Raw genomic sequence first — 26,535 nt, 5'->3', positions numbered from 1 at the left:
CACTTCTCAAAAGAAAACAAAATCTGTGCAGCCAACAAACATTAAAAAAGCTCAACATCCCTGATCATTAGAGAAGTCCATATCAAAACTGTAATTAGCTACCATCTCATGATGGTCACAACGGCAGTTATTAAAAGGTCAAGAAACAACAGATGCTCGTGAGGCTGTGGAGAAATAGGAACACTTTTACAGTGTTGGTGAGAATGTAATTAGTTCAACCATTGTTGAAGACAGTGTGGTGATTCCTCAAAGACCTAGAACTAGAAATACCATTTGACTCAGCAATTCCATTACTGGGTATATACCCAAAGGAATATAAATCATTCTGTTATAAAGATACATGCACATGTATGTTCATTGCAGCATTGTTCACAAAAGCAAAGGCATGGAACCAACCCAAATGCTCATCAATGTTAGGCTGGATAAAGAAAATATGGTACATATATACCATGGAATACTATGCAGCTGTGAAAAGGAATGAGATCTTGTCATTTGCAAGGACATGGATGGAGCTGGAAGCCATTATCCTCAGCAAACTAACGCAGGAACAGAAAACCAAACACCACATGTTCCCGCTTATAAATGGGAGCTGAACAGTGAGAACATGTGGGCACAGGGAGGGGAACAACACACACTGGGCCCTGTTGGCGGGGGTGGTGGGGAGAGAGAACATCGGGAAAACTAGCTAATGCATACTAGGCTTAATACCTGGGTGATGGGTTGATAGGTGCAGCAAACCACCATGGCATGTTTACCTATGTAACAAACCTGCACATCCTGCACATGCATTGTGGAACTTAAAAAAACAAAAATCCTTAGATGGAGTTTGCTAAACAATTAGGAAGAAGAAAAGTATAGTTGAGAACTAGCCTGCAGTACTGTCATAGGGACTTGCATCGCATGCCTAATTCTGCTTTTGCATTACTGAAAGGTAAGCCAGCTGGACTGGGAGCACGAGGGCAGGGGCAGAGAGCTACCTCCAAGAGCTACAGAGAAAGTTAAGTGAAATGCCACATATGACATATGGCGCAGGGCCTGATCATAGTAGGTACTCAGAAATGTTCATCTAGCAGGCACATGTTAAGAATCTGCAATATGCAGTAGACTTGCTGAAACATAGCTACCCTTACTAACCCTACTCTTATGACTCTCATGAAGTCCCTACCCTTTCTTACTATCAAGTTATCCTTGATATGTTAGAGATAAAGAAACACAAAGACATTAAGATGATCAAAAGGCCTTCCAGCAAGAATGTAAAGATCAGGGCTGTTTGTCATCTCCTTGATAACAAAGTTGGTTTCACCAGACTGAGTAGATAGTTCCTCATTTTTTGTGTCCATCCCTCCAAAAGGTAATTGTTCTCTTTTGTAGTTCCTGCCAACTCCAGAGCTATTTTAAAGCAAATCGTAAATAGCTGCAGTCTCCTGCTCGAAAGTCCAAATAAGCTCTCACCATTTGTAAGAGGCCATAGGATAGTCAAGTGAATTCAATGACGTCATTGTTATTTCTATTAGTAAATTTGAAAGTAAAGTTCCTGCCTCTGTAATAGACATATATTGAGGGAAATAGCATCAGAGTATCAAACTTAAGTCTTAAGAGCAAAAGACTACCCAGTCATCTTTAAACACACTTTACTCTCTAAGAGGAAAAGCTCGGTTATTTTTAAATATTTAGCATTAGATCAAATGTATGCACTCTGGATACATTATTTTTATATCTTATTTAGTTTATAAGTAATCCCATTTTATTAAATTTTTCTCCAAATTTTATTTATTATAAAGTATTTTTGGAAACTTAGATTTGTGGAATATGTTCTTTTTAACAATTAAAAAATATTTTCTATATTTTATTTGCTACTCTAACCTTGTGAGAATGCAGTTCTCATCTGTAATAGTTATATGTAGATATTTGTGATACAATTTCCAAGACCATATTTTGTCAGAAAGAAAATACTATCTTTATTCTCTTAATGAGATTCCAAAATGTTCTATCACTTTAATCTTTTCCATAAAGTTAATAAAATTATTTTGTTTTTTTTTGTGATTTTTTTTTTTTTACTCTTCACATTCCAGTTAATCATTTGGTTGAAAAAGCTAATAAACCATATTTTCAGAGATTTATGCAACTTTAATATTAGGTCTGTTTCTGATGGTTATGCTTATGTGAAGATATGTTCTTGAAAGTTTAAATTTGTAAAGGTAATATTAAATTAGAATTTATAAAAGCACTTTTTAATGAAAATTATTAGAATATTATGTTTCTGGATTAGTTTTACCAAAAGTCAGTGTTGAGTGTATAAGGAGAAAAACCTCCAATATGATTAAATGGGCTAGTGAGATTAGTGCCCCAGTGGTGATGTTAGCAGTCATATGCTCTTTAAAAATGGAATAATACTAAAACAGTGCTCTGTTATGCAGTTCTAGAAATGGTCCTATGAGTCCATGCCAACAGAATGTAGTTTTTATTTTCTGATAATAATGCTTGGATTTATCACATTACTTTTCCCACCTGCCCATGTGACCTGTAAACATTCACAACATGATGACCAGGGTTCACAGCGCAGCCAGTGCTTATGGAACCCAGTGCATCTGTTTTGACCCTTTTAATCATCAGACCATTCCCTATCGGGGGAAACCCCACCCCTGATATTTAACGTGGGTTCTTTTCTATTTCCCTAAGTGTCAATTGGTCTGAGAAATAAAGGGAAAGAGTACGAGAGAGAAATTTCAAAGCTGGGTGTCCTGGGGAGACATCACGTGTTGGCAGGTTCTGTGATGCTCCCTGAGCCGTAAAACCAGCAAGTTTTTATCAGCGATTTTTAAACGGGGAGGGAGTGTATGAATAGGGTGTGGGTCACAGAGATCACATGCTTCACAAGGTAATAAAGTATCACAAAGCAAATGGGGGCAGGGCAAGATCACAGGATGGGGTGAAATTAAAATTGCTAATGAAGTTTCAGCACGCATTGTCATTGATAACATCAGGTGACAGGGTTTGAGAGCAGACAACCTGTCTGACCAAAATTTATTAGGCGGGAATTTCCTCATCCTAATAAGCCTGGGAGTGCTACAGGAGACGGGGGCTTAATTCATCGCTTTGGCTTCGACCATAAAAGAAGGCCGCCCCTACGGGGGCCGTTCATAGGCCTACCTTCAGGAGCGCATTCTCTTTCTCAGGGATGTTCCTTGCTGAGAAAAAGAATTCAGTAATATTTCTTCTATTTGCTTTTGAAAGAAGAGAAATATGGCTCTGTTCCGCCTGGCTCACCAGCAGTCAGAGTCCATGGCCATCTCCCTTGTTCCCTGAACTTTGCTATTATTCTCTTCCTTTTTCAAGGTGCCCAAATTTCATATTGTTCAAGCACACATGCTCTACAAACAATTTGTGCAGTTAACGCAGTCATCACAGGGTCCTGAGGCAACATACGTCCTCCTCAACTTATGAAGATGATGGGATTAAGAGATTAAAGACAGGCATAGGAAATCACAAGGGTATTGATTGGGGAAGTGATAAGTGTCCATGAAGTCTTCACAATTTATGTTCAGAGATTGCGGTAAAGACAGGCATAAGAAATTATAAAAGTATTAATTTGGGGAACTAGTAAATGTCCATGAAATCTTCACAATTTATGTTCTTCTGCCATGGCTTCAGCCGGTCCCTCCATTCGGGGTCCCTGACTTCCCGCAACAATTCCTTAGATAACTTTGAACTGAATCAGAAAAAGCAAGCCAGATCTAACAAGAAAGGGAGGAAATGACCTTCAGCTGGATTGGGATCCCTCCAATAGATGGGGCATGACATGAACTTCATGCGTCTTTTATTCATCCACTCGATGCTGCCTTTTATACTGTACTGTCCATGGGTAAGAAATAACAAAATAACATTTAATATGTTATTGGTGGACTTATTTGTAGTGTGATTTTTTAAAAATTATTTCCTTTTTTTTCCCCCTGTAATTTTGTTTCTTCTCAGGAATCAGCAAATTCTGTTTTCACTTTTTAAGACTACTAATAATACTTTTTAGAGAAATATGTCAGCCTTACCAAAGTTTGGTCATATTCCCCTCTCAGGAAAAATAGTTATAACTAAAAACAATTCAAAATTTATTCCTGCCCTTTATTCTTTTTTTTTTTTTTTTTTTAGAATGAACAAAAGAAAACTCCAAAGTATAGGAATACTGTTTTTTATAAGAATAAAAGTTTTTTTAAAAGTATAAGAATAGTGTTTTATTTAGCTTCAAGTGCCTCAAGGAGCTATGTGCTTATTACAGTATATCTCTCATAACATCTACCATGTGCCTGGCCCATAGTAGACAGGAAAAATATTTATTAGCTAAGTGAATAAACTTCATATTTTTACTTCATAATTCTCACAAAGTAGTTGTCTTGGTGAGCATGAGGTGCTTCAGAATTCCCTAATGTTTCCCTCTTTGTCTTTGGACTTCAGTAGAAAAATTTTCAGTTCTTTTTCACAGGAACTCAACTCAACATCACATAACTCAATTACTATACAGTCATGTGTTATTAAGTGGTAGGGATATGTTCTGAAAAATGTGTTTTTCGGCATTCTCATCATTGTGCGAATATTGTAGAGTATACTTACACAACCTCAAGATGTCATGCTCTACTGCACACCCAGGCTCTGTGGTATATAGCATGTTGTTCCTGAGTCACAAACCTGTACAGCATTTTATTTTAGTCCATTGAAACACAATGGCAAATATTTGTGTATCTAGACATAGAAAAAGTACAGTAAAAATACCATGTGATTATCTTATGGAAGGAATCACTGTCATACATGCAGATTGTCATTGACTGAAATGTTATGTGGCACATGACTCTACAAAGTTTCCTGAATCTGTTTGCATTTCTTACTAACTTGATTTAATTAAATGTGAATGACGTTTGAATGACTTATAACCAGTAAAATGATTTACAGTGTTCAGATAGCCCTGAAAGCTTAGCACTTCAAAATGCAGATGGTCCGTGAATTCTGATGGTTCCATTTAGGATTATTCAACTTTAAGGTGGGGTTACAGTTTCTATTGAATGTGTTTGGTTTTCTCACTATCCTAAAGTCAAAAAATCCTAAGTTGAATGATTTTAAATTGGAGACGGTCTGCTGTGTTACCAGCATTAAATACATTTTTGACTTACAATATTTTCAACTAACAGTGGGTTTATTGGGATTTAGGTGTAGCCCAAAAAGTATCTGAGACAGGTCTTAATCCGTTTAGTTTATTTTGCCAAGGTTAGGGACATGCGTGGAGGAAATAAACATGGAGTCACAGAAACAGTCTGTGGCCTGTAACTTTCTCCAAAGATGATTTTGAAGGCTTCAGTATCTAAAGGGGAAAAGTGGGCTGGAGGGGAAATAGTGAGGGTACTGTTATCCACTTGTTGCAAGAGAAAAGGAGCAGGTAGGGGAGTAGTCAGTTATGTATTCCTCTCAGCCTCAGTGAATGGGCACTTTACATAAGATAAGGTGAACTTAGAGTAGCTACATGTGGAGATATTTAATCTTTTTATCTATAGGTATCTGCTTAGGAACAAAAGGAAAGGCAGCTTCTTGCATGACTCAGCTTTCAGCTTAATGTTTTTCTTTTGGCATAGTGAATTGGGGTTCAGGTTGGAGTTTTTGTTTTCTTTTACATAGGTAAGCCAGGAGCATCCGTAATTAATTGTTTCCAAAGAGGTATCAAAGAGGTCAGGGTCAACAAATAAAAACAGATGTATATATTTATGTGTTTGAATGAGGAGGATTAGTCATTCATTTTAGAGGACCAAATGTTTTAACAGTTTCCAAATGAACCACGTTACCGTTTTTAGTTCAAACAAGACTTCCAAAGCAGTTTAAGCATCATTGAAACATCAAATAAAAAACCTTGATAATGGAGAGAGGTCTCTCCCAAAAGAGCAGAGCTGCACATCAGTTTTACTTACTTCCTTAGACATATACCTGTAATTTTTAAAATTTAAAATGTCAGCTCTGCTTTGGTGCAATCGGTATGTCAATTGGTGTATCCATATTATCTCCCAGCCTGCCCAAACTACCCAAATTAGTGTAGCAAAGTCTTTTTGGAAGCTTCAAAGCTTAACTTTAATCTTGATTCCTGCTAGCCTCCAAAAATTGTTTGCTCTGTCTGCAACTAAATGGTTTTGAATGTTTATATAACAGTGTCCCTCACTTTGCAATACTATTTGGGACAGTGAATGTATTACCACTGTTAGCCTTCAGGCCATCATCTCCTATCACACCGTGCAGTAACTGTTCTTCCAGTTAACCTTATCAGCAATGCAGACTTTTCTCACAGTGCCCACCATCTACGTCAGGGCTAGACCCTCCTGACTCTGCCTCCCAGCATTTCAGTCGCTGCTTTTCAGTTTCTGTGGCATCAGGGGTCTGATCTTTACCACTGTTCTCTAGTCCTCTTTCTTAAACTCCTTCACACCTCCACTTGTCTTCAATAAAAATCCAAACAACCTGCAGGAGAATCCCTGTAGGACTTGGCACTGCCTGCCTCTCTGTCCTTTTCCTTAGCTCTTCATCTACTCGTACTGTACTGTAGGTATCAACCTTAAAGAACCATCTGTAGTTCTTCAGAAACTCCAAGGTAAACATGCTTCTGTGAACTAACGTCTGCAGTTTGCTTTGCATGAATGCCTTTCAAGTTTTCTTTTCCTGATTACTTATTTATTTCTCCCCAATGGCATCAGTCTGTGAGAGCAAGGTCCATCTCTTCCCCCTCCATTTTCGTTCCTAACGCAGACTAGATGGATGCTGAGTGGAAGCTGCTGGGTGAATGAGTGAGAACCAACCAGATCCTCCCTATTGATTTTTATTCTTGATTCCTTAGTCCCATTTTAGATGAACTGGTTTCCTTTCTTCTCCTCCTTTGTTTCTCTCTTAACAATTTCCACATACCTCTGACTCAATCTGGCTGAAGTACAGCTCTGCCTTGATCAAAACCTTCAGTGGATAACCATCTCTTGCAAAATCCTTTTCATGCTCAATATCATTTCCAGCCTTTACTTGTCAGTCTCTCTAATCTGCATTTGCAGCTGCATTTCCCATGCTTCTCCTTGCCAACTCCAGACCAGCCTCTTGTCCATTCTTTTGTCACACTCTGTAGCATAGTATTTATGTGATTGTGTACATATCATATCCTCAGATAGGTGTTTCCTTGTCCCAGTCACTGACTAGTTAATTAAAAGTCAAAATGTCCCCTACCCCACAATCAGAATTAATCTCCCATTCTGTATCTGTAAATACTACTTTTACGTTTTTCCTTCCATTATGGTATCCCATTCTACTTTTTATTATAGCCTTTGGTTTTTGCTTTACTTTTGCGTACCTGTACCTAATAGATTACAAACTCCTTGAGATAACAGCTATATCAGTTTAACCTTGAAAGCCACAGACAAGCTTGCCCAATCAATGGCTGGTGCTATTCAGTCAGTATGAATAGAGCACCTGCCTTGACTGGCAGACATCGGTTTGAATCCCTGATATGCCACAAATAGCTATGTAATCTCTTTTCTTTCTTCTGGTTTCCCAGCTTGTAATAGGAAGATGATAATACCACATTTGTAACGTGCTTATGCAGATTAAGTGAAATAATGTATGGAAAGCATATAGCTTAAAACAATGGCCCATGACACAATGCAAAAAATAGTCATGATTACTGCTGTTACTGTTACTATAGACATGTACTCACCACTGTAGAAACATATTGTTTTGTTTGAGCTTTTAGGATTAATGACTTTAATTGTGTGGCTAATTTCTAGCTGAATATAACTGAAGCTAGAAATTACCCATTAGCCTTACTATTAAATATAAAGCATGTTTTCACTATCTTACAGTCTTTTATTATTACTTATTTTGGCATTACAACATTTTGCAGGCAACAAGGATTGCTTGCTTCTTCAATTTTTCCAATAACAGAAGGCTAAACTGCTGTCAGTATTTGTGAAAAGAAGGTTAATACCAAGCCTTAAATCCTATCTAGCCCAGTCTTTTCCATGCTATTTTGCAGTAAATGAGTTGAATTTCCTACGGTTAGAGTTATTGAAGCCTGACATGTGGTGTTGGAGGGAACAATAAAACACCAGAAGGACTTCTTTAGCCTGCCAGTGGGCTATTCTCCCCCTCAGGTTAACTTTTGTTGAGTATATATGTTCTATTAGAATTTGGATGGATGGCACAGTCAGAATGCGTAGTCTTTGTGCCAAAGAACTTAGTAAAATTGAAGTCAACGAAGGGGAAAGGTATCTAATTATATTATGCTTTTGTAAATTGTTGGGAAAGATGTAGTGCAGATCATTCCTAATTTGAATTAGGTGTTTTGTGTTTATTATGTTAGTGTTTCTTAGAATTGAAATTATGGGAAGATGATTCACTGTGAGGAAATACCTAATTTTTTTACCTTCCTTTTTTCCAACTAAAATTATGAATAACTCATCAAAGAAAGGAAAAACCTGATATAGTCACCAAAATATGACAAGAATTCATCATACATATTTAAAGCATATGTGTTGTTTTCTACACTGGTGAAAATCGATTGAGGAAATAGCACTAGAAATTGGCTTAAGACCTAGACACTGGTAGAAGAATGACATATTACCAGAGACTAAAATACCAGAAGAAGAGAGGAAATTAATGTCAGTTTCACCAGCTGATGATGATGGTGATGATGATGGTGAGAACATTTAGTAGGCAAATTTTCAGGCCCTGTGTAATTCAATTAATGGTCATTGTTTCATGCTGCAGTTTTTATAAGAATCCCAATGAAATGCATGTTATTATTTTTACTTTTGTTTTACAGTTAAAGATACTAGGGCTTCAACAGATAGTCTTACTCAATGTCGCATAACTTGTAAACGACAGAAGTGGGACTTAAACTGAGACCAGGCTAACCCACTGTCAGTCCTCTTAATCCCAGTGCTGTACTGATAAGGCTACAATCTTTTCTGTAGGTGACAGTGAGGGCAAAGTTCTGAGAGTGAGTTCTTAAGTTCTTCTCTAGGAACATGCTCTGCTGGTTATGGCAGAGCCACCAACTGACCAGACCACCACTTCAAAGGCTTTAATGAGGGAGATTTACAGATTGACATGGAAAAACTCTTTGTAGTAAATCCTTTATGGCAGGGACACCATTTTAAGCTGCATCAGGAAGAAGACAAAGATAGACTATGTGATTTAGATACTATGTTTCCTGAAAGCCAATTTCAGTAGAACCACTCTGTCAGCATTCCATGCCATTGCATGGCAATTTAAACTGCAAAGCCTAAGCAGAGGAGAGTTAACAGTGTGATTACAATTGGTGTATGTACCCCTTGATCCTAGATGGAGACGTTCTGTTAATAATCCCCATCTGGCTATGCAAATGGCAAGATTCCATCCAACAATCCAGAGGAGGCTCTCTAACATCCCTGAGGTCTCCTAGCAGACCCAGATCCTATTTGAGTTTGGCCTTTCAACAATTTTATTATGGCTGTAGGTGCCTATTTCCAAGCACCGACAGCCTGTCATTATTAGTTATTCAATAACATCCCATTGGACATGTTCTTTAAGATTTAGCAAAATAATTACCCAGAAGACTACAGAGTCCCATAAAGTATTCTCACTGATATAGTTTGACCGTACAAACAAAACAAGAGAGTGAAAAAACACAGACAAAAACATGAAAGTCAGCCTTTCTACTGAAATAGATCTCACATTGGTAATGCAAGTTTTATATAATACCAAATATCTATTATTTGAGAAATGAAAGCACACACAGCTGCTGTGAAATAAGAACAGAAGTGAAATTTCATATTAAAAAGGAACTAATTCAGACAAGCATCGGAAGTAACATTTTATTGGTTCTAAGACATTTTTACATTTCAGCATCTTAAAATAGGAATTCTTTTTAAAAGATGGCCTCTCACAAATACTTTGTCGTGAAATGGTGGTAACATATAAGGCCCCTTTTAAAACATGAGCGAGATGATGTCATTTCTGTTCAAATCTTCCTGGCTTTGGATCTCCATAAAATCCAAGAACCTTAACCGTAGACTACATGGCTCAGTATGATCTGGCCACTCACTTGCTTCTCTAACCTCATTTCCCAGGACTTTCCCCCGCCCTCGTTTTTTTCTCTCTTTCTTGCAACCATGCTGGTCTTTCCGTTCTTTTTTTTTTTTTTTAAATTATTATTATTATACTTTAAGTTCTAGGGTACATGTGCATAACGTACAGGTTTGTTACATATGTATACTTGTGCCATGTTGCTGTGCTGCACCCATCAACTCGTCACTTACATCAGGTATAACTCCCAATGCAATCCCTCCCCGCTCTCCCCTCCCCACGATAGGCCCCAGTGTGTGATGTTCCCCTTCCCAAGTCCAAGTGATCTCATTGTTCAGTTCCCACCTGTGAGTGAGAACATGTGGTGTTTGGTTTCTGTTCTTGCGATAGTTTGCTGAGAATGATGGATTCCAGCTGCATCCATGTCCCTACAAAGGACACAAACTCATCCTTTTTTATGGCTGCATAGTATTCCATGGTGTATATGTGCCACATTTTCTTAATCCAGTCTGTCACTGATGGACATCTGGGTTGATTCCAAGTCTTTGCTATTGTGAATAGTGCTGCAGTAAACATACGTGTGCATGTGTCTTTATAGCAGCATGATTTATAATCCTTTGGGTATATACCCAGTAATGGGATGGCTGGGTTATATGGTACTTCTAGTTCTAGATCCTTGAGGAATCGCCATGCTGTTTTCCATAATCGTTGAACTAGTTTACAATCCCACCAACAGTGTAAAAGTGTTCCCATTTCTCCACATCCTCTCCAGCACCTGTTGTTTCCTGACTTTTTAATGATTGCCATTCTAACTGGTGTGAGATGGTATCTCATTGTGGTTTTGATTTGCGTTTCTCTGATGGCCAGTGATGATGAGCATTTTTTCATGTGTCTGTTGGCTGTATGAATGTCTTCTTTTGAGAAATGTCTGTTCATATCCTTTGCCCACTTTTTGATGAGGTTGTTTGTTTTTTTCTTGTCAATTTGTTTGAGTTCTTTGTAGGTTCTGGATATCAGCCCTTTGTCAGATGAGTAGATTGCAAAAATTTTCTCCCATTCAATGACCATACTGCCCAAGGTAATTTTTAGATTCAATGCCATCCCCATCAAGCTACCAATGAGTTTCTTCACAGAATTGGAAAAAACTGCTTTAAAGTTCATAGGGAACCAAAAAAGAGCCCACATTGCCAAGACAATCCTAAGTCAAAAGAACAAAGCTGGAGGCATCACGCTACCTGACTTCAAACTATACTACAAGGCTACAGTAACCAAAACAGCATGGTACTGGTACCAAAACAGAGATATAGACCAATGGAACAGAACAGAGTCCTCAGAAATAATACCACCCATCTACAGCCATCTGATCTTTGACAAACCTAAGAAAAACAAGAAATGTGGAAAGGATTCCCTATTTAATAAATGGTGCTGGGAAAATTGGCTAGCCATAAGTAGAAAGCTGAAACTGGATCCTTTCCTTACTCCTTATACGAAAATTAATTCAAGATGGATTAGAGACTTAAATGTTAGGCCTAATACCATAAACACCCTACAAGAAAACCTAGGTAATACCATTCAGGACATAGGCATGGGCAAGGACTTCATGTCTGAAACCCCAAAAGCAACGGCAACAAAAGCCAAAATTGACAAATGGGATCTCATTAAACTAAAGAGCTTCTGCACAGCGAAAGAAACTACCATCAGAGTGAACAGGTCTTTCCGTTCTTAAATCACCTAGGCATACTTCCACCTCCAGGTCATTGCCCTTGGTGTTTCCTTTCCTGGGAATGTGTTTCCTCTGCTGGGAATGTGTTTCCTCTGCTGGGAATGTGTTTCCACTGAGAAGCCCATGGTTCACTCTCACATCTACTTCAGATATTTATTCAAGTCATACTTATTTAGGCTTTCCCTGATTTAGGCTTTCCCTGGCCACCTTATCTGAAATTGCAGCATCCTAACATTTCCTGTCTACTTTTCTGCTTCATTTTTCTCTCTAGCATTTATTACCAGCGGACAGTTCGTATTTTTTATTTACCTTGCCTGTAGTTTGTCTCTCCCCAGTAGAGTATAAGCTGTGGTAAAAACAGGGATTTTTGTGTATTTTCTTCACTACTGAATCTCCAGGTCTTAGACAAATGCCCGCTACAGACAAGACACTTAGTAAATATACACTGAATATATGAATAGCTATAATATAAATGTATAAATACATATATATGAATATGCCAAATATAAAAAAAGAAATCAATGGATTACATACTGAAAGGCTGATAAGGTGGGGAAGAGGGTAAATATTACACTAAGTCTGTCTGGTGGCTCATGGTCTAGGATCTGGGCATCTTGCGCTATAAACTTGCCTCTGTTACTGGCTATCTGAGTAAAGTTTACAAGTTAATCCCTTGGGCCTCCAGGCGGGACTAGAGTATGGATGTTATAACCTCTCAGTTAATTGAGCCTTCTGCTAAAAACAATTGAAAAATGAGGACCAGAACTGGGAAGCTGAAGTGACTGAAACCGTATTTTTTAATGTAAATATTATCACCAGAAATGGTAGTTGTAAGGAGAGTCTTAATACAAAAGACTTTGGAGTTAATTTTTGGCTCGGTTGCTTTTGTTTTCTAAATAGTGAAACTGAAGCCCAGGATTTGAGAGACTTAGCCAAGGTCAAGTGTTAATTGGTGGCCAGCCATAGAACTGTACTCAACAACCCTGACTGAACCCCGTGTTCTTTTTACTTTCGTTAGTACATATGATAAATACTGGTGATTAAGAACAAAAAAGAGTTATACTTAGGCTATTTTGGTATTTTGTTCAACTTAATATTTGATGAATTCACCTAATGGAAATAATACATAGGTCAATTTGTCTCTCTTTGTGACCTAATTCAGCTTCCAGAGGAGATTGGAAAACTTGAAGATAAAGTGGAATGCGCTAATAATGCCCTGAAAGCAGATTGGGAAAGATGGAAACAAAATATGCAAAATGACATCAAGTTAGCATTTACAGATATGGCTGAGGAGAATATCCATTATTATGAACAGGTAATTAGTGTTATTTGATATTGCTTCATTTTAAAGTTATATTCTCATTTACTTTTGGTCTGTCCAATGTTGAAAGAGTGTATTAAAGAACCAGTGTCACATTCTGATGCCCCTCTGGTAGCTCAGTTTTGATGAAGTTGTCAGTTACATTTGGTTTTTTATCCTCAGTTTGTTGTTTTGGATTTCGATTCTTCAAAAGCATTTGATAATGCTTTCTAATGATTCTCCTAACTACTCCTCTTTCCTCTCTCTTTTCCATTTATAAAGATGTGGCAAAGGAAGGAAAGGAACAGCGGTTTGAATGAGCAGAAAATCAGTTCAGGCCCTGTTCCCTATATCCTTGCTATCGCCATCTTCTGTAGCTATTCTAAAACCATCAACAAAGGAGCACCCCATTCCATCAGCAAAAGAGTAACAACATCTTTTTTTTTTTAAGTTCATTTTGTTTTTCAGATGATTGTATTTCATTTTTTTACAACTAACTTTTCCTCAGATAAGTTTTTTGTTTTTCTTTTTAAATTGTAAACATACTTTTCCTAGAAAGTGTATTTTAAAATAACATCTTTAACTTTATCTCTGGCTGAATTAATGAATATATGAAATTATTACATTAACAAAATTATGTCCTATAGCAGTGGTCCCCACCCTTTTTCGTACCAGGGACAGGTTTCATGGAAGATGATTTTTCCATGGACCTAGGTGGGAGCGGGGTTAGTTTCAGGATGAAACTGCTCTACCTCAGATCATCAGCCATTAGTTAGATTGTCATAAGGAGCATGCAACTTAGATCCCTTACATGCGCTCCTGTGAGAATCTAATGCTGCCTCTGATCTGATAGGGAGTAGAGCTCAGGCGGTAATGCTCACCCACCGCTCACCTGCTGTGTGGCTGGTTCCTAACAGTCCAGTGACCAGTACCGGTCCATGGCCCAGGGGTTGAGGACCCCTGTAATTTAGAGTATATAGTGCTTATCAGTTTAAAAGAACTTTAAACTGAAATATTATATATCTTGAAAGATTTTTTTTTTTTTTTTTTTTAATTTATTTATTATTATTATACTTTAAGTTGTAGGGTACATGTGCATAACGTGCAGGTTTGTTACATATGTATACTTGTGCCATGTTGCTGTGCTGCACCCATCAACTCGTCATTTACATCAGGTATAACTCCCAGTGCAATCCCTCCCCCCTCCCCCCTCCCCATGATAGGCCCCGGTGTGTGATGTTCCCCTTCCTGAGTCCGAGTGATCTCATTGTTCAGTTCCCACCTATGAGTGAGAACATGCGGTGTTTGGTTTTCTGTTCTTGTGATAGTTTGCTAAGAATGATGGATTCCAGCTGCATCCAAGTCCCTACAAAGGACTCAAACTCATCCTTTTTTATGGCTGCATAGTATTCCATGGTGTATATGTGCCACATTTTCTTAATCCAATCTGTCACTGATGGACATTTGGGTTGATTCCAAGTCTTTGCTATTGTGAATAGTGCTGCAATAAACATACGTGTGCATGTGTCTTTATAGCAGCATAATTTATAATCCTTTGGGTATATACCCAGTAATGGGATGGCTGGGTCATATGGTACATCTAGTTCTAGATCCTTGAGGAATCGCCATACTGTTTTCCATAATGGTTGAACTAGTTTACAATCGCACCAACAGTGTAAAAGTGTTCCTATTTCTCCACATCCTCTCCAGCACCTGTTGTTTCCTGACTTTTTAATGATTGCCATTCTAACTGGTGTGAGATGGTATCTCATGGTGGTTTTGATTTGCATTTCTCTGATGGCCAGTGATGATGAGCATTTTTTCATGTGTCTGTTGGCTGTATGAATGTCTTCTTTTGAGAAATGTCTGTTCATGTCCTTTGCCCACTTTTTGATGGGGTTGTTTGTTTTTTTCTTGTAAATTTGTTTGAGTTCTTTGTAGGTTCTGGATATTAGCCCTTTGTCAGATGAGTAGATTGCAAAAATTTTCTCCCATTCTGTAGGTTGCCTGTTCACTCTGATGGTAGTGTCTTTTGCTGTGCAGAAGCTCTTTAGTTTAATGAGATCCCATTTGTCAATTTTGGCTTTTGCTGCCATTGCTTTTGGTGTTTTAGACATGAAATCTTTGCCCATGCCTATGTCCTGAATGGTACTACCTAGGTTTTCCTCTAGGATTTTTATGGTATTAGGTCTAACATTTAAGTCTCTAATCCATCTTGAATTAATTTTCGTATAGGGAGTAAGGAAAGGATCCAGTTTCAGCTTTCTACTTATGGCTAGCCAATTTTCCCAGCACCATTTATTAAATAGGGAATCCTTTCCCCATTTCTTGTTTCTCTCAGGTTTGTCAAAGATCAAATGGCTGTAGATGTGTGGTATTATTTCTGAGGACTCTGTTCTGTTCCATTGGTCTATATCTCTGTTTTGGTACCAGTACCATGCTGTTTTGGTTACTGTAGCCTTGTAGTATAGTTTGAAGTCAGGTAGCGTGATGCCTCCAGCTTTGTTCTTTTGACTTAGGATTGTCTTGGAGATGCGGGCTCTTTTTTGGTTCCATATGAACTTTAAAGCAGTTTTTTCCAATTCTGTGAAGAAACTCATTGGTAGCTTGATGGGGATGGCATTGAATCTATAAATTACCTTGGGCAGTATGGCCATTTTCACAATATTGATTCTTCCTATCCATGAGCATGGTATGTTCTTCCATTTGTTTGTGTCCTCTTTGATTTCACTGAGCAGTGGTTTGTAGTTCTCCTTGAAGAGGTCCTTTACATCCCTTGTAAGTTGGATTCCTAGGTATTTGATTCTCTTTGAAGCAATTGTGAATGGAAGTTCATTCCTGATTTGGCTCTCTGTTTGTCTGTTACTGGTGTATAAGAATGCTTGTGATTTTTGCACATTAATTTTGTATCCTGAGACTTTGCTGAAGTTGCTTATCAGCTTAAGGAGATTTTGGGCTGAGACAATGGGGTTTTCTAAATATACAATCATGTCATCTGCAAACAGGGACAATTTGACTTCTTCTTTTCCTAACTGAATACCCTTGATTTCTTTCTCTTGCCTGATTGCCCTAGCCAGAACTTCCAACACTATGTTGAATAGGAGTGGTGAGAGAGGGCATCCCTGTCTTGTGCCAGTTTTCAAAGGGAATTTTTCCAGTTTTTGCCCATTCAGTATGATATTGGCTGTGGGTTTGTCATAAATAGCTCTTATTATTTTGAGATACGTTCCATCAATACCGAATTTATTGAGCGTTTTTAGCATGAAGGGCTGTTGAATTTTGTCAAAAGCCTTTTCTGCATCAATTGAGATAATCATGTGGTTCTTGTCTTTGGTTCTGTTTATATGCTGGATTATGTTTATTGATTTGCGAATGTTGAACCAGCCTTGCATCCCAGGGATGAAGCCCACTTGATCATGGTGGATAAGCTTTTTGATGTGTTGCTGAATCCGGTTTGCCAGTATTTTATTGAGGATTTTTGCATCGATGTTCATCAGGGATATTGGTCTAAAATTCTCTTTTTTTGTTGTGTCTCTGCCAGGCTTTGGTATCAGGATGATGTTGGCCTCATAAAATGAGTTAGGGAGGATTCCCTCTTTTTCTATTGATTGGAATAGTTTCAGAAGGAATGGTACCAACTCCTCTTTGTACCTCTGGTAGAATTCAGCTGTGAATCCATCTGGTCCTGGACTTTTTTTGGTTGGTAGGCTATTAATTGTTGCCTCAATTTCAGAGCCTGCTATTGGTCTATTCAGGGATTCAACTTCTTCCTGGTTTAGTCTTGGAAGAGTGTAAGTGTCCAGGAAATTATCCATTTCTTCTAGATTTTCCAGTTTATTTGCGTAGAGGTGTTTATAGTATTCTCTGATGGTAGTTTGTATTTCTGTGGGGTCGGTGGTGATATCCCCTTGATCATTTTTAATTGCGTCGATTTGATTCTTCTCTCTTTTCTTCTTTATTAGTCTGGCTAGCGGTCTGTCAATTTTGTTGATCTTTTCAAAAAACCAACTCCTGGATTCATTGATTTTTTGGAGGGTTTTTTGTGTCTTTATCTCCTTCAGTTCTACTCTGATCTTAGTTATTTCTTGCCTTCTGCTAGCTTTTGAATGCGTTTGCTCTTGCTTCTTTAGTTCTTTTAATTGTGATGTTAGAGTGTCAATTTTAGATCTTTCCTGCTTTCTCTTGTGGGCATTTAGTGCTATAAATTTCCCTCTACACACTGCTTTAAATGTGTCCCAGAGATTCTGGTATGTTGTATCTTTGTTCTCATTGGTTTCAAAGAACATCTTTATTTCTGCCTTCATTTCGTTATGTACCCAGTAGTCATTCAGGAGCAGGTTGTTCAGTTTCCATGTAGTTGAGCGGTTTTGATTGAGTTTCTTAGTCCTGAGTTCTAGTTTGATTGCACTGTGGTCTGAGAGACAGTTTGTTATAATTTCTGTTCTTGTACATTTGCTGAGGAGTGCTTTACTTCCAATTACGTGGTCAATTTTGGAGTAAGTATGATGTGGTGCTGAGAAGAATGTATATTCTGTTGATTTGGGGTGGAGAGTTCTATAGATGTCTATTAGGTCTGCTTGCTGCAGAGATGAGTTCAATTCCTGGATATCCTTGTTAACTTTCTGTCTCGTTGATCTGTCTAATGTTGACAGTGGAGTGTTGAAGTCTCCCATTATTATTGTATGGGAGTCTAAGTCTCTTTGTAAGTCTCTAAGGACTTGCTTGATGAATCTGGGTGCTCCTGTATTGGGTGCATATATATTTAGGATAGTTAGCTCTTCCTGTTGAATTGATCCCTTGACCATTATGTAATGGCCTTCTTTGTCTCTTTTGATCTTTGATGGTTTAAAGTCTGTTTTATCAGAGACTAGTATTGCAACCCCTGCTTTTTTTTGTTCTCCATTTGCTTGGTAAATCTTCCTCCATCCCTTTATTTTGAGCCTATGTATGTCTCTGCGTGTGAGATGGGTCTCCTGAATACAGCAGACTGATGGGTCTTGACTCTTTATCCAGTTTGCCAGTCTGTGTCTTTTAATTGGAGCATTTAGTCCATTTACATTTAAGGTTAATATTGTTATGTGTGAACTTGATCCTGCCATTATGATATTAACTGGTTATTTTGCTCATTAGTTGATGCAGTTTCTTCCTAGCCTCAATGGTCTTTACATTTTGGCATGTTTTTGCAATGACTGGTACCGGTTGTTCCTTTCCATGTTTAGTGCTTCCTTCAGGATCTCTTGTAAGGCAGGCCTAGTGGTGACAAAATCTCTAAGCATTTGCTTATCTGTAAAGGATTTTATTTCTCCTTCACTTATGAAACTTAGTTTGGCTGGATATGAAATTCTGGGTTTAAAATTCTTTTCTTTAAGAATGTTGAATATTGGCCCCCACTCTCTTCTGGCTTGTAGAGTTTCTGCTGAGAGATCTGCTGTTAGTCTGATGGGCTTCCCTTTGTGGGTAACCCGACCTTTCTCTCTGGCTGCCTTTAAGATTTTTTCCGTCATTTCAACTTTGGTGAATCTGGCAATTATGTGTCTTGGAGTTGCTCTTCTCGAGGAGTATCTTTGTGGCGTTCTCTGTATTTCCTGGATTTGAATGTTGGCCTGCCCTACTAGGTTGGGGAAGTTCTCCTGGATGATATCCTGAAGAGTGTTTTCCAACTTGGTTCCATTTTCCCCCTCACTTTCAGGCACCCCAATCAGACGTAGATTTGGTCTTTTTACATAATCCCATACTTCTTGCAGGCTTTGTTCGTTTCTTTTTCTTCTTTTTTCTTTTGGTTTCTCTTCTCGCTTCATTTCATTCATTTGATCCTCAATCGCTGATACTCTTTCTTCCAGTTGATCGAGTCGGTTACTGAAGCTTGTGCATTTGTCACGTATTTCTCGTGTCATGGTTTTCATCTCTTTCATTTCGTTTAGGACCTTCTCTGCATTAATTACTCTAGCCATCAATTCTTCCACTTTTTTTTCAAGATTTTTAGTTTCTTTGCGCTGGGTACGTAATTCCTCCTTTAGCTCTGAGAAATTTGATGGACTGAAGCCTTCTTCTCTCATGTCATCAAAGTCATTCTCCGTCCAGCTTTGATCCGTTGCTGGCGATGAGCTGCGCTCCTTTGCCGGGGGAGATGCGCTCTTATTTTTTGAATTTCCAGCTTTTCTGCCCTGCTTTTTCCCCATCTTTGTGGTTTTATCTGCCTCTGGTCTTTGATGATGGTGATGTACTGATGGGGTTTTGGTGTAGGTGTCCTTCCTGTTTGATAGTTTTCCTTCTAACAGTCAGGACCCTCAGCTGTAGGTCTGTTGGAGATTGCTTGAGGTCCACTCCAGACCCTGTTTGCCTGGGTATCAGCAGCAGAGGCTGCAGAAGATAGAATATTTCTGAACAGCGAGTGTACCTGTCTGATTCTTGCTTTGGAAGCTTCCTCTCAGGGGTGTACTCCTCCCTGTGAGGTGTGGGGTGTCAGACTGCCCCTAGTGGGGGATGTCTCCCAGTTAGGCTACTCAGGGGTCAGGGACCCGCTTGAGGAGGGAGTCTGTCCCTTCTCAGATCTCAACCTCCGTGTTGGGAGATCCACTGCTCTCTTCAAAGCTGTCAGACAGAGTCGTTTGCGTCTGTGCAGAGGTGTCTGTGTGTCTTAGTTTACTGTGCCCTGTCCCCAGAGGTGGAGTCTACAGAGACAGGCAGGTTTCCTTGAGCTGCTGTGAGCTCCACCCAGTTCGAGCTTCCCAGCAGCTTTGTTTACCGACTTAAGCCTCAGCAATGGCGGGCGCCCCTCCCCCAGCCTCGCTGCTGCCTTGCCGGTAGATCACAGACTGCTGCGCTAGCAACGAGGGAGGCTCCGTGGGTGTGGGACCCTCCCGGCCAGGTGTGGGATATGATCTCCTGGTGTGCCTGTTTCCTAAAGCGCAGTATTGGGGTGGGAGTTACCCGATTTTCCAGGTGTTGTGTGTCTCAGTTCCCCTGGCTAGGAAAAGGGACTCCCTTCCCCCTTGCGCTTCCCAGGTGAGGCAATGCCTCGCCCTGCTTCAGCTCTCGCTGGTCGGGCTGCAGCAGCTGACCAGCTCCGATCGTCTGGCACTCCCCAGTGAGATGAACCCAGTACCTCAGTTGAAAATGCAGAAATCACCGGTCTTCTGTGTCGCTGGCGCTGGGAGTTGGAGACTGGAGCTGCTCCTATTCGGCCATCTTGCTCCGCCCCCCATCTTGAAAGATTAACTGATATTGATGTTTTTATTCAACAAGAGTTAATTAAGCCCCTTCTATCACCAGACATTGTGCCTGGCCCTGGAGAGACCACAGTATGCAAGACAAACACAATCCCTTTCTCACATAGTTACAGCCAATGACGGGAACAGTCACAAAGAGAGCATAACAAAATGGTATAAAGGTTAGGTATAGAAAGACATTGCAGGGGCATATAACCTAATCTAGGAAAAATAAGGATATGTTTATGCAGAGACCTGAATGAAGAATAAGGAGTTGCCAGATAAGGGTGTGAGAAATGGAGTTGGAGGCAGAGAAAACACATGTACAAAAGCCTCGAAGGGAGAGAGAACATGTTCAGATAACTGAGGTTCTTTTTTGGAGGAAGAAGGAGTGAAGGTAGCTTTGAATTGAAAGATTAGGCTGAAGAGTGCTATATAAATTTAGTCTTTTAAGGGAAATGGGAACCTTTGAGTAGTTTTCAGCAGGGAACTGACAGCATCAGACTTGCCTTTTGGAAAGATCACTCTAACTGTACATGGGTCAGAGTTAGGCAACACTGGACATGATGAGACTAGTTAGGAGGCAGGAAAGGCAGAGATGTGAACTGACCTAGGAGTTTCATGTTAGTGGGCTAGAGATTATCGAACAGATCCGTGGTTTTGTTTTGTTTTGTTTTTTAACTGGGTAGAACTGGAAAGATCATTTTCTGTCTCTCCTTAATTTTTCATTCTGATAACAACTATAAGTAAAATCAAGTATCTAAAATGAATTTCCCATAAATCTCAGATTTTGAATGATATAAAATATTTCTTTTTAATAAAGCACATTTATCAACATAAAGCTTTATTACCGTTTAACTGTTTAAATCCATAGAGCTAACCTTACCTCTCCTTTATAGTAGAAATTGTCTACACTTAAATTACAGAATTGTTAAGAAAGTCACTTGTTATGAATAACAAAACAAATCAAAAATTTAATTGAGATAATTTATAAGAAAATGTCTTAAAATATGCAGTTTTCTATAAACGATTATAAAACCTAAGTATATTAGGGTATAAAAATCACAGGACAAATGCACTTAATATATTTTCCTTTAAATGATAAGATCTGCCAATTTTTCTAAATTTGGATTTTTTTTAAAGTGTTCATAACAATTCCACAGCATTCCAACTAAAATGTTTGGGTTTTAACCATACTTCTCACGTAAATACGTATTTTTTTCAGTCTCATTGATTGAATTCAGTTTATATAAAATGTTCCTTTCTTAGAAACAGTTAAAAGAGCATCGCTGTGCCATATTGCAAATTTTGTTTTTCACAGCAGTTTCTATCAGTGTGTGATGTTTTTAACTCTTTCCCCAAGTGTACTACAGTTCTAAATGTTACAAAAATATATCAAGTGTCCTCCATCTTAAATGTATAAATTTGGAGGGATCATTGTTTTTCATTTGTATAACTTCCAGAGATCCTTATAGCTCCATTTATTTGTTGAATTTTTTCCTGAGTGAAAAACTTGTAACAGATTTGGCACATCAGTCCAGTAAAACAAAATCAAGAAGTTGGAACCCTTAAATGGTCAAGGATTCTTAGCGAAAGATTAAGGCCTAAACAGCAACAATCCGCCACTAACTATTAACATCAGAATATCTCAGATATACAGGGAAGAGAAATGTTCCAGAGACCATTCATTTCCTGTTTAATTTCATCACATTCTAATGGAAATACTTCTTTTTTCATCAGTATTCCCAAAAGGGTCTGTTCCTAGTGTGATGGATGAAACAGGGTATATATACATTTGCCTTTGGATTTACCTGTATTAAGTTCTGGTCACAGATTGTTTAGATATTAAAACTTAAATATTAAAATGGCAGAGGGAAATTAGATTATAAATATGAGGTATGGGTCTGTATCGAACTCCAGTTATTATCATATTGTACAATAATTGTGTCATGTTATACTTAGAGGCATCTATTACATCTAAGAACATGTAATAATCAGTGTCATGTTGTACTTAGATGTATGAATTTATTGGGAGAGAGTTGATTCTAAATCCACAACGGGTGTCTCAAATGAAACTTTTACTAGGTAAAATGATGTTATTCACATTTTGTTCTATATGACCAATAATTAAGGATAAATGTGTTGAGTCTTTTTAAACAAATGAATAATAAAACAATAAAATTAAAAATCCACTTGAGCAGGATGAATGATTTCAAAGTACACTGATACTCAAATAACGAAAGAAAATGACTTCCTGCTAATGTAAAGGGATTCTAAAACAGTAAAACAGGACATGTTGGATACAGGGCGTGGATATTTCCTAACATTTTTCTTGAAGGTGCAAAAGAAAATCTGCTTTGTTGTTGTCAATGCTGATGGTGCTAATGATGAAAGCTTGAGAGGAAGTGATTCCTGGCTTATCTTATGAACTGGAAGAGCACATTCTTCTCAAAACTTTATTTTAATATCATTGAATTCACTTGGCTGTCCAATGTCCTCTTACAATTAGACTTTGAGGGCTTATTTGGACATTCTGACAGGAAAGTGCAGCCATTTAGGAACTGCTTTGGAATAGCTCTGGACTTGGCAAGAACTATTAATATAAAAGAGAACAATTACCTTTCGGCTGGATGAGCACAAAAAATGGGGAACCGTCTACCCAGTCCAGTGAAATCACCTTTGTTACTAAGGAGGTGACAGACAGCTCTGATGTCCTTTTGGTCATTTAATGTCTTTGTTTTATTTGTCTCTAACATATCAAGGACAAGGTTGATAGTAAGAAAGGGTAGGGAATTCACAAGAGTTATGATAAGGGTAGGGTTAGTAAAAGGAGCTATGTTCCAATGTGTCTATGCAGATTCTTAATATGTGCCTGCTAAATTAACATTTCTGAGTACCTGCTATGATCCGGGCCTGCTCTGTATCTCACATGTGGTATCTCACATGACCTTCTCTGTAACTCATGGAGGTAGTGCTCTCCTCTCTCTGCAGTCTTGCTGGCCCAAGTTTCTACTAATGTTAATTTTTGCCAAATTGCAGTTTGTAGTTAAGTGAATATGATAAAGGAATATAGTTTATTCCTTTGCATAGCTTATTTTATAATATAGTTCATTCCTTTGAATAGTTTATTTTAAAATTATTAGTGGATATATGGAAATGCTTATTTTATTATCTTATTTTTCTGGTTATAATATTAATACAGGCTCACTGAAAACAAACAATTACAGCAACAAAAGCTCAGTACACAAATGTATGATGAGGATAAAGAATACCCATATAATCCTTTCTCCTAGGGAGTGGTTCATTTATATATAATTACAGAAAATAATTTGCTATTTTAAGATTAAATTATTGTTAGATTTTCTGCATGGGTCTTTGGAATGTGTCAGCATAAAAACACATATGTTTAGTTATTTAGTGTCACAATCGTTAAAATGAATATATATTATTTTGAGTTCCATATTTTTCATTTATTTTACATGTTTCCACATAGTGTCATAATTTTCTTATGATACATCATACTGATGTATATTAGCTTAGATAATTAATAGTTGAACATTTGTTTTTTTCTTTTTTTCTATCATAAGTATACTATTAAAAATAATTATAAATATTAGCTTTTTGAAAACTTGGTAAGAATTTCAAGAAATAAGCAGGTCCATGATTACTGCATTTCTTATTCTATCAGTCTTATTTAGGAATGTCACTTCCCTCATGTAAACTCATTTATGTGAGATTCTGTTATTGAAGCCCTGTGCTAAACACGGGTGGTGCAGCCTGGGGAGAGATGATCCAAATTCACACTTAAGTTTTGCTGTTAGGAGGCTAAAGTTGATTGGGGAAAAATAATATATAAAAATATTTATTCATTTATTTGATTAATACAACCCTAACGTTATTTTTTTCTAATGGCGAAGTATTTAAATTAGTTTTTTTACTTGATTGTAATGGACAGACTCAATAAAAGGTTCTATTCTTAGCAGATAACACAAATATATTTAAATGGACATCTAGCAAGCAGAAAAACAATTATAGCAAAGGAAAATTTCTGAAAGATAAATGAGAAAAAGAAAAAAAATGATTATAAGGGTATACCATCTAGCCAGATGAACAGTACTACTAATGTTTTCTTAAAATCCCAGTCTAGTTACTTATGGCTCATTTAAAAATCACAGAAATTTTGTAAAAGTAGATCTCACAGCAGTCCTCTAAAAACTAAGTATGGGCCTGGTGCAGTGGCTCACCCCTGTAATCCCAGCACTTTGGGAGGCCGAGACGGGTGGATCACGAGGTCAGGAGATCAGATCGAGACCATGGTGAAACCCGGTGTCTACTAAAAATACAAAAAAATTAGCCAGGCGTGGCGACGGATGCCTGTACTCCCAGCTGCTCAGGAGGCTGGGGCAGGAGAATGGCATGAACCCGGGAGGCAGAGCTTGCAGTGAGCTGAGATCGCGCCACCGCACTCCAGCCTGGGCGACAAAGCGAGACTCCATCTCGAAAAATAAATAAGTAAGTAAGTAAATAAATAAATAAATAAGTATGAATAAGCGCTGAGTGTCCAGAAGGTTCTTCAAGTGTAGTTTTACTTATTTAGGGATTTATTTCTTCTTGTGTTGGGAAAATGGTGAAATAAATTCTAGTGAAATGGTTGTTTGTTTTAAACTTAATATTATACTGCATACTTTGGGACATTTTGTAGATTGTGTATATATTTACTTGAAACCATCCTGGTCCAAATAGGACAATTTCCAAGTATTCAGAGCTTAAGAGGTTAATCTATATTGATAATGATGATAAAACTGCTACCTAAGCAAGATTTGGATGGATGGCATTTAGATTCCTGTCAGAAATTTCATTCTATTCAAAGCTGAAAATCAGAAAAAGTATCGATTTGTGCTCATCTGTGAGTTGAAAGGAGCAATGAGGGGAATAGTCTCCCTAGACTTAATTCTGACTGACAAAGAACTGTTATCTTAACATGACAGTTCCATAAGGAGACAGTACTATTTTCAAAATCTGGGGGGTGAAAGCAAAGAAGGAAAACTTGGCCATTCTCAGTCATATTTCCTAGAATTTAGTAAAGTAGCTTAAAAAATTAGAGAAAAGTTAGTTATACTTTGAAAATCATACACTCTAAATGAGAACATGACTTGAGAGGAGTGGGCAATTCCTTTTTTTTTTTTTTTTTTTTTTTTTTTGAGACGGAGTCTCGCTCTGTCGCCCAGGCTGGAGTACAGTGGCCGGATCTCAGCTCACTGCAAGCTCCGCCTCCCGGGTTTCCGCCATTCTCCTGCCTCAGCCTCCCGAGTAGCTGGGACTACAGGCGCCCGCCACCTCGCCCGGCTAGTTTTTTGTATTTTTTAGTAGAGACGGGGTTTCACCGGGTTAGCCAGGATGGTCTCGATCTCCTGACCTCGTGATCCGCCCGTCTCGGCCTCCCAAAGTGCTGGGATTACAGGCTTGAGCCACCGCGCCCGGCCGAGTGGGCAATTCTTAAAAGTGAAAAGAATGAAGCAGGTGAAGAACCTGACACAATCGTACCTGTGGACCATGGACCATGGAAACAAAGATGATAGAGGAGGATACAGTCAAGGAAGAATACAGAAAAACACAGGCAATATCAGTGAAAGCATATGTCGGGAAACAGAGAGTTTTTGGGGGAAAAAAATGTGAAGAGCTTCCAAACAGCACCAGAGTCAAATGAGAGTAGGTATGAGGAGCCTCTTTGGAAGCAAGAAAATTAGGAATTCATGTGTTATCAAGAAATTAATAAAAATGAATTCCTAGTGGAAACTGTGTAATGGGAACGAAGAAAACAGAACTACCTCATTTCTATTTCACTGCTGTTTTATCCATGAAGGAGAATGAAAGTATAAGATGAAAAGGTTAGGCAAATACAAATGAAAGTTAACTAAAATCCAGTACATTTGAAGACGTAATAAAACAAAAACTATCCATTGCCACAAAGAGATGGCTGGGTGTCTTCTGTTTTTCAGTGAGTGGTGCAAAAGCCCGCCCTTTACCAACCTGAAAGCAGTGCTTACAAAGCCTCAGTTGAAGCTCTTAATTCTAAATTTACTCATAGAAGGAAGACTGACAGACCGTCACTTACTCAGAAGAAATGCAGGCCATGTTACTTTCCTAGGTGAATCCCAGAGAAGGTTTTCAGCAATACTGGAACAATGTTTCCAAAGTAGTTAACCTCCTTTGTAACTTCAGATACACACCAGGCA

The 26,535-nt window shown here is 38.3% G+C and overlaps 1 protein-coding gene across 4 annotated transcripts in view; it reads left to right on the top strand.

The window, feature by feature from the left end:
- The window catches only part of SNX7 (sorting nexin 7), a 115,166-nt gene that overhangs the window by 72,985 nt on the left and 15,646 nt on the right, over positions 1-26,535 (top strand). For all 4 annotated transcript variants that reach the window (XM_065549249.2, XM_005542626.4, XM_065549239.1 and 1 more), the window contains one exon: positions 12,954-13,106. In XM_065549249.2, the coding sequence (XP_065405321.1) occupies positions 12,954-13,106 (153 nt within the window). The remainder of the gene's footprint in view (positions 1-12,953; positions 13,107-26,535) is intronic.

The sequence above is a fragment of the Macaca fascicularis genome, chromosome 1 (genome assembly GCF_037993035.2).
Source record: "Macaca fascicularis isolate 582-1 chromosome 1, T2T-MFA8v1.1".
Classification (NCBI taxonomy): domain Eukaryota; kingdom Metazoa; phylum Chordata; class Mammalia; order Primates; family Cercopithecidae; genus Macaca; species Macaca fascicularis.
Note: the sequence above shows the minus strand (reverse complement) of the source record. Positions and strands in the feature narration are given on the sequence as shown.